This window comes from Trichoderma aggressivum (assembly GCF_033847375.1).
Source record: "Trichoderma aggressivum f. europaeum strain CBS 100526 chromosome Unknown scaffold_034, whole genome shotgun sequence".
NCBI classification, from domain to species: domain Eukaryota; kingdom Fungi; phylum Ascomycota; class Sordariomycetes; order Hypocreales; family Hypocreaceae; genus Trichoderma; species Trichoderma aggressivum.
Window position 1 is genome coordinate 407,432 of NW_026946400.1, and position 8,444 is coordinate 415,875.

The 8,444-nt window shown below is 52.4% G+C and overlaps 1 protein-coding gene across 1 annotated transcript; it reads left to right on the top strand.

The window, feature by feature from the left end:
- Nucleotides 1-374: 374 nt before the first annotated feature.
- Triagg1_7666 (uncharacterized protein) lies at nt 375-7,317 on the top strand (the record flags this gene model as incomplete). The annotated part of the gene is made up of 4 exons (XM_062902426.1): nt 375-421; nt 505-1,054; nt 1,118-1,205; nt 1,256-7,317. 4 exons carry the CDS (start codon nt 375-377, stop codon nt 7,315-7,317), a joined length of 6,747 nt encoding a protein of 2,248 aa, XP_062753491.1.
- Between the last annotated feature and the right edge of the window lie 1,127 nt (nt 7,318-8,444).

An 8,444-nucleotide genomic window follows, 5' to 3' on the forward strand; every position in this document is an offset into this window, starting at 1 on the left:
AGTAGCTTTTGCTCAACTGGCCATGGCGTCGCATCTTGTCGTTGCCCCCCCCAGTCTCTACGGATCCGCCCCAGATTTCAAGATACCGTAGTCGTTTGTATGGCGCCTTGTTTTGGGCTTCTTTCTCTTCTCCTTCTTTTTTCCCAACTCACGATTTTCTCTGCTGCGCTGGAGATTTTCGCGTCTCATTGGAGTTTGTGAGGAGTTGCCGGACCTTCGCTATGGTTTAGTTTTGTTCTTGTGCTGATACCTTTCTTTTCCCCTTCGCTTCTTTCCACCCCCTTTCTCTCTTTAAGCCGTTCCTCGTAGCCCATTGACTGGGTCTTCTGCTTCTTTTCGACCGTTTAATTCAACCACCATCTGGTACCGCTGCAATGGCCGGATCCAGCAGCGCCCCGGCTTTGGTCGCGACTTTCGTTTTGTTCGTCACCCCGATGGTTGATTCGACTTGCGAGGACGGGGAGGAATCGCCATGTGCTAACATGTAGATCTTGCGAAACTCAGTGGTCTTGTTGTCCTAGCCGCCTCTGCGGCCATATTTTTCTTTGTCAAAGCCAGTAAATCGCCTCTTATTCGAGCCGAGCTGAGGCTGGCCCTCTCGTTCTTCCTGGCGGCTTCGACACTATGGGGAATATTCGATCTCGCCTCCACGCTCGTCCGCGACAATTCTGCCCCAGCATGTCAGACCGTCATCTCATTTGCCGCCGTTTTCGATCAAGTCGCTCGCGTTTCGGCGGAACAGTTCTTGCTATGGGCAGTTAATGGTGGTATCAAGGTCACCAAGTTGTCCCTTGCTATGCAGGGAGCTCTGCTCGTGAGATTTATTCTCGGCGCCATTTTTGTGGGAGTCCAACGTCCTCAGTTCGAACCCGTTTGTGTTGCCAGCAACCTGGTTCTCCCCATTGGTGTCATCGTCATGGTGACTGACGTTGCCATGGTTGTGGCTCTCTCGACCAAGGTTGTTCTTGAGAAGAAGAGCAATGCCATCAGGCCAGAGCTGTTTCGGACCAACGCCTTGATCTTTGTTACTGCCGGACTTGGCATCTGGACTGGAGTGAGTGGTTCTGATACTGGAGTTTGTCAAGAAAAAAGAAAGAGCTAACTGTAGCAACTATAGTTGAGTATTCCTCTTTTCCTCGGGCTCAAGTCATCTGGCTTCGCTGTCCGAACAATTATGCCTGCTATTGGGCTTTTAATTCTAATTGGTATGTGACAACGATGTAAGCCCCAAGCATATATACTCACATCCAGATAGGCGTTGTTGCCCTTTCCATGAAGAATTTCGTCTCGTCGCCATCGGCTTCTACTCTACAGATTCAGAAAACCGTGTCATTCGAGTCCACGACCCATATCGAGGAACCAACACGAGGCTTTCAGGCACAGGCTTTCCCCCCGCAAAATGTTACGACAAGAGTAGCCGGCGTTCTGCCCACCATCAGCCAGCCAGAAACCGGCCAAGCTGCCAGGGGTATGGGCGGGCTTCCTGTTGAGGGTGAGTTGTTCCCCCCAATGCGAGCCCAGGTTGCAGCTCCCAGAGTGCACCACAAGAAGCAAATGTCAGATAAGGCTTTCAACGGAGGCAAAGTTGTCATTTCGAAACCGATTGTGCCGGCAGGCACCGAGCCGAACACCTTCGACCACATTCCGACCATCGACCTGGCCACTGCTGCCATGATGGAGCGAGAGCGCCGCGAGATGAGACCTCTTCCCTTTTCAAATATCGATGCAGCGCTGGATGGAGCTCTATCTACTGGAGAAATCATGGATAAGGTGCAGACATCTAAGCGGAAACCGGTCCCTCAGTCTACATCCCCGAAGAACAGTCGAAACCTCCTTTCTGTCGAAGAGCCCTCAGTTGCCATGACCTCAGCCGTGCAGCTCTCCCCTGCTATGGAGGAAACAAGGAGACGATCCCCTCGACAGCCATATCAAGGCGATGGTCCCTCTCCTTCTCCGCCAATGATCCCAGCAAAGGATGAGGCCCGAACGCCTAAATCAGCTCCCCTCCAAGCTGCGACAACAGTGCTGGTACCACCGCCAAGATCTATCAAGAGGCCGCCTCCTATCAAGCCATTGCAGTCAAGAACCACCAAAGACATTAATGCATTGCCCGCCGTTTCTCGCTTTAGCGTCAGTACTATGGATCCCATGACTGCACGGATCACGTCGTCAATGTTTAGTCCCCAGGAGCAGAAGTCGGCAAAGACAGTGCCTCTGCCTCGTCAAACACTTCCACCGCCCCCGCCACCTGTCGATGGGTATTGGGTAGATCCTCGAACGGCATCTCTACCTCGAAGCAATTCCGTCAAGAACAACATCCGACCCTCTCGACGTGCGCCTCCGTCGCCCACGGTGGAAAAAGAAGAAGTGAAGGAGACAAAGACTCCTCTCCAGAGGAGGGCAACAGTAGGACTGCCGCATAATCCAAGGGCCCGAGCGACTCGGATGTTCACCAACCAACGAAGCAAGTCTGAAGATCAGCAAATCATGTTCTTCAACAATGCGGAGAGCGCCACTCTTTTGGTTGTTCCTGCACCAGAAGAGGAGGTCGAGTCTCCATCCCGGAAATCAATGATTCATCGGCCGAGACCAATTCCACGCAAATCTACGGCTTCCGCGTCCGAGCTCTTGGGCATTTCTGCGCTCCCTACCCAGGATGAGTTTACCATCGTTTCCACGCCAAACCTCCCTTTGATCTCTCCTGTGAGTGTGAAAACTCTGTCGCAAAGTTCTTACGGCGCGACATCGCCTGGATCAGTCACCAGACACAAGACTGTCAGAAGAACATCCTTTGTTCCCGATTTGCCGGCTGTTCCAGTGGAGTACCAGGGACAGCAGCCGAAAATTTCGGAAGATGTTGCTCTTGATATGGCCGGGGCAAGCGTCTGGACAGTCGTTCCAAATGACCAAGGCTTCCAAATGCCTGGCTCTGACAACAAGACGCAACGCGCCCTCTGCGTATCAAAATTCAGCGTGGACACTTCTTTGACCATTGACGAGCCTCGGTTATCTTACAACAGCCGATTGTCAGTCAACACTCAGTCATCTTATGAGGAAACCATTGGCCGAAACTCGTCAGTTGTGTTTGCTACAGATTTCAAGGTCACAGCAGTTTCAACAATGGTCAACTCGCTCAGCAAGCGCGCATTGAAGCACGAGAGTGTCGATTCCGAGTTCTCCATGATGCTGAGAAACGCACCGGTACCGCCGAAAACTGCTCCTATCGAGAACCGGGTCACTGAAGAAGGCAACAGGATGGTGGAAGCGCCCTTTGTGCTTGATATGTCTAAATTCGAGTCGTCAGGGGCTTATGAAAGTGAATACCAATCGACTGCTCAACAAATGGTATCATGGCACCATCGCGTTGGTGAAGAGCTGCCTTCATTCTCATCTCAGCTCAAGTATAGGAGAAACCGAAAGCTCTTGGTGCCAAAACCCTTGGCCCTGTATAGGCCGGCTAATGTAACTGTCGTGATCGAAGCTGAGCCATCACCCGTGGAGCCCGACCAGGAGGCTCTCGATAGAATACACGAGCAGCTCAAAAAGTTCGACACGGAGAATGGAGACTCTCGTGCTACCATTAGCGAGCAGCAGCGAATGACCATCTTGGCCAATCTGGAATCCGAAATGGGTGCTCAGGAGTCTCAGTGGCAGATGCTCAAGGTCGGCCTTGGCCCAAGTTCCCCGTCAACCATTGTCTCGTCGCCAGGCATCAATTCGCTACGCAGCAGCGTTGATATCAGCAAATTTGAGATGATGCCCATCACCAAGCTCAACGGAAGTGCTGGCGATTTGATCGTGGCACTGAAAGAAGAAGCCAACCATCACCTGTCAAAGTCTTCAGACCAATTGCTCAAGGAGGAAGCACCTGAATTTAGAGAAGACATATTCAACCGCCAATCCCTCTCAGCGTCCGGGCGAATGAGCATGATCTCCGTGACCAACCTTTTATCCCAGATTGGTAGCCCTACTCCCCCGGATACTGATGAGTCGGGCGAGGACAGCGATAACGATAGCATGGTGGAAGGCACTGGTTCAACCAAGGACTTGTCCACAGTCCTGATGCCAAGAAGCCATGTATCTACAGTCACAAGCTTTTTGGCTTTGGATGAAGTCCTGAACAGCCCGGCTGAGGATGTTCAGAGCAAGCTTGATGTTCCAGTCGAGTTTGAAGACGTTTCTTTGATCACCCCCAAGGCCCAACCTCCGCAACCAGAAGAGCCCAAGACCGAGAGTGCCAAACCGGCCGAGCCCGAAACTATTCGGTTTAGCCTGGCAGACTTGGAACAGCCTGCTCCACGACCGCGATCTGTCGCCCGACGACCTCCCCGACAAAGCAGGCGCATCAGTGCGCTCCCAGACATCGTCGAGAACCCAGAGCCGCTTGCCGGCAAGACTGGCTCTCTTGGCATCTTCCAATTCGCATGGGGCGAAAAGTCAGACTCAGCCAGAGTCCCTCCCCGAATGAACGGCCTTTCCGGCACCATGTCCAGCGGTCGCGGTCGGATGAACCCTCCTACTTCCATGCTTCTGAACTCGGTTCAGGAGGCACAGGCCAATTACCCTCCAGCACCCGCTCAGAGCTTCCTTGATGATGATGAAATGGATAACGGCCTTGACAGCTACGAAGATGAGGACTACGATGATGGGTTTGACGAGAACACGCTCTGGGAGATTGCCAGCTTGCTGGAAAGCGATCTGGACGGCTCCCGTGACGATCTCTTCATGGTTGGCGAGGAGGAGTATTGGGAGGATCAAGTGTCTGCGACTGACGACGTTCCCTCTGCTACATCTCCAGTTGAGAGTGTAAAGAAGGAAGCGTATGATTTCATTCCTGTTACCCTAGCTTCTGGAAACTCCTCTGATGTTTCTCAAATGCCTACTCTCTGGACAGGCGACATGAAGGGTCAGACGACAAAGGTGTTGGGCTTGCCGCAGTCCAGTGAGGGAGCATGGGAATACTATACCGCTGCTCCTAGGTCTGCACGTGCCATTCCTCGGACCTTGGAGGAGCCGGCTCAGCTGTCAAGCAGCTCCTTGTGGATGGCTGCTTCAGCTGGTGTTTTTATGTACACAAGTGGCCTATGGGCCTCACTCACGGCTCATGATGGTGAAGAGAAGGAGACCAAGTCTGCCAAAACCTCTATCAACGCCGTCAAGTCTCTGGTCTGGTCGCTGCCGAGCTCTAGAAAAGTCACTGGCCTTGGCCTACCCCAGCCTGATACCAGACTCTGGAACGCATATATTCCCCAAGAGACACGCAGCGTCCGCAAGACAACCCAGGTGCCTCAGCCCGCGACAATCGCATCAAGATCGTTGTGGGCATTGAGGCCTGCTGTGAAGCCTAGCATGTCGAATGGAGTGTGGTCTCCAGCGAACAAAAGCGAGGCCAAGCTCTCAACAATTGCTGTTGCTGCACTGTGGTTGCCGCTCTCTTTCGTCAATGGCACCACAGTGGGACTTTCACAGCCAGATGCCAGTGTATGGAACTCCTACATCACACCAGCTGCCCGCACTGCTTACAGAACATCTCGGATGTCTCAGCCTGCAGTAGTTGCTTCAACATCTCTGTGGAAAGCCAAGTCTACTATCAGACCTAGTGCATCAACTGGTGTGTGGAGCCCAGCACCCAAGGAGACTACAATCGAGGTGATGAGCCTTGCCACCTTGGCTATCCTTCCCTCATTGTGGTCGCCGATTTCCGCCACTCGTAACGGTGCATTGGGACTTCCACAGCCGGATATCCAGGCGTGGAATGCATACATTGAACCTGAAAGCCGCGTCGCTCGCCGAACCTCTCGGCAAGGGCAGCAGCTTGAGACCCAAAGTGCTGTGATGTGGTCTGCCGAGCCCCTGAGAACCATCGAACTGGTCTCTACAAAGCTGTGGAGTTTGAAGAAGACGACTTTGCTTTGGGCGCCCACTCCCTTCAAGGGTGCTAGCATTGGTCTCCCGCAGCCGGATGTCAAGACCTGGAACACTTACATTGTTCTGCCAGCTCGCTCGATTCGCCACAAGGCAAATGATTGTAAATGCGAGACCATCAAGAGCATCTCATTGTGGCAGCCATCACCCGCTGTTGTTCCTTACTCAGGAGGCGTATGGAAGGCAAAGTCGCTACCCGTCGAGCCAACTCTTGAATCTCGCCCCAACTCCTCTTTGAAGATGGTAAAGGATCTTCTGTGGTCTGCATCATCTACAAAGACGCCTTCCGTCGGACTGCCGCAGCCGGATGCTATGACCTGGAGCATGTATCTCCTCCCAGCTGGCCGTAGCCATCGAAGCGCTTATGTGCCCAGGTCTGTCATGATCACCAGCACATCTCTGTGGGCACCTACATTGCCCACCGAGTCTCCTTCTGGTGGAGTGTGGAAGCCAAAATCATTGCCCTCCAAGAGACAAGTAGCAGAGCCTGCCGTAGCTGTGGTCAGGGATTTACTATGGTCTTCATCCCCTGCCAAGATGACTTCTCTGGGGCTGCCACAGCCAGATGCCAAGTTTTGGACCGCTTACCTCGTTCCAGCTGGCCGTAGTCATCGGAGTGCGTATATCCCTAGAGTTATTACCATCTCCAGCACATCCTTGTGGTCGCACACGCCAAATGTCGAGACCCGGATGGATGGCGTATGGAAGCCTAAGTCAAAGGCGTCAGCTACTCAAAAGAACTCGCTATGGACTCTGCCCCTCGCTACAAAGGCCTCAATCGGCCTGCCTCAACCAGACTCCAAGGCTTGGGAATCATACATTCCACCAATGACCCACTCTACCTCCCACAGAATCTTGACCTCGGAGCCTACTTCAGTCGAAAGCCAATCGCTCTGGTCTCTCCCGCCTAACAAGGAGGCCGCTTCCGGCTATCTTTGGCGCCCGAGCAAGACGCAAGCTGAAAAGAAGCGCCCAACCGTTCAGACTGCATTCGCAATTCGCCCGGCGGCAACGTCCAGCCCGGCCGCGGCCGAGAGCCCTGTCCCAGCCATTGCCGCACGTCCGGCCGGCGTCCGTACTTCCACGCCTGTCCTAATGACGCAAGAACAGTGGAAGCTGGCATTCAAGAGAATCTCCCAGGACGTGCAAAAGGACTCCGTGGCAGTAGCTCCGTCGTCGTCGTCGTCGTCGAATCACGCCTCCAGGGCCCGTCCCACCAGGCTGAATCGCTCCCAGTCCGTCAAGAGCCGCCCAGTCTTTGATCCCTCCGTCATGGCCCTCATCTCCGAGCTGCCTTCCCCCCGCCAGGCCCTCGGACGATCAAAGAGCATCTCCTTCTTGCCGCCCAGCCGCAAGCCTTCTTCTCACGGCTCTTCGGCCAGCGATTCCTAATGCGAATGCGGGACCCTTTTCTCAGCCAGCCACGTCCTCTCTGATCTAAGCTTCCTTTGGAACTTTCCCGCATCCCACACAACCTCTGATTGTGGCTTTTCTATGTATGTGGCAAGGGGGCCCTTGACAGCGGCTGACGTGCATTTCGTCTTGATTTGGAGAAGAGCTACCTAGTATCTTCCCCTCCCCGGTCACTGATGAACCATGCTGGCAAGGAGGATTGATCAACGTCGTTGATATTACGTTCTCCACTGGGTTTCAGGGCTGAACAGGGGAGCAGCAATTGGATGCGGGAATTTGGGGCCGGGGGGGAGGAGGGTGATCCAGTCCTAATACGGTGTTATCAATCGAGATGAAAAAGAGCAGGGCTTCTAGTATGGGGGAACAAACAAAATAGGACAATGCTACTCTATGAGTAGATTTGAAGTGTGTTACGTTGTGGTTAGGAGGGAATATACCCTTTTTGTTGGATGGATGATATGAGTAGGAGTTTTTTTCTTCTTCGCTTTATGTATTTGTTGTGATGGAGATTTGGAGGATGGTAATGTGGTGGAAGTAGTTTCACATAAAGTATATATTTCAGTAACAATCAATACAACCCAGGTATCAGCATCTATCAGTGTCCTAACCCACCAAACCATAAACCCGAATCGTAGCCACGAAGTCCTGTATCAAAGAGAAAAGGTCCAGTCCGGTGTAAAAGAAATCCAGTCCAGTCCAGTGTAAAGAGAGAAAAAAGGTCAAAAGTATATACTTGAAGTCAAGCAAGAAAAACCACATCAATCGAACATTCACTCGCTCAATCACAAACAAACAAACAAACAAATCACCCTTCACACAAGGAAGTAAAACAATTTCATGCACCAAGTCATTGTTCATGCCATGGCCATTCAGAGCTCTCTATCCATGCGCATCTCGTTAAGCTAAAAAAGTTGGGGGGTAAAAAAAAAAAAAAAGTTGAAAAGAAAAGGGGGAGGAGAAGAAAGAAAAACCACCAGATACGCGCAAAAGAAATATTTTGCGCCGATGCTTACAGGAAAAAAAATGTGTCAAACACCAGACCCAATGCTTTCGTTTGCCGACCACTGTGTATATCCTGTTGTATTTCCGATCCGACAAGTCCCCCC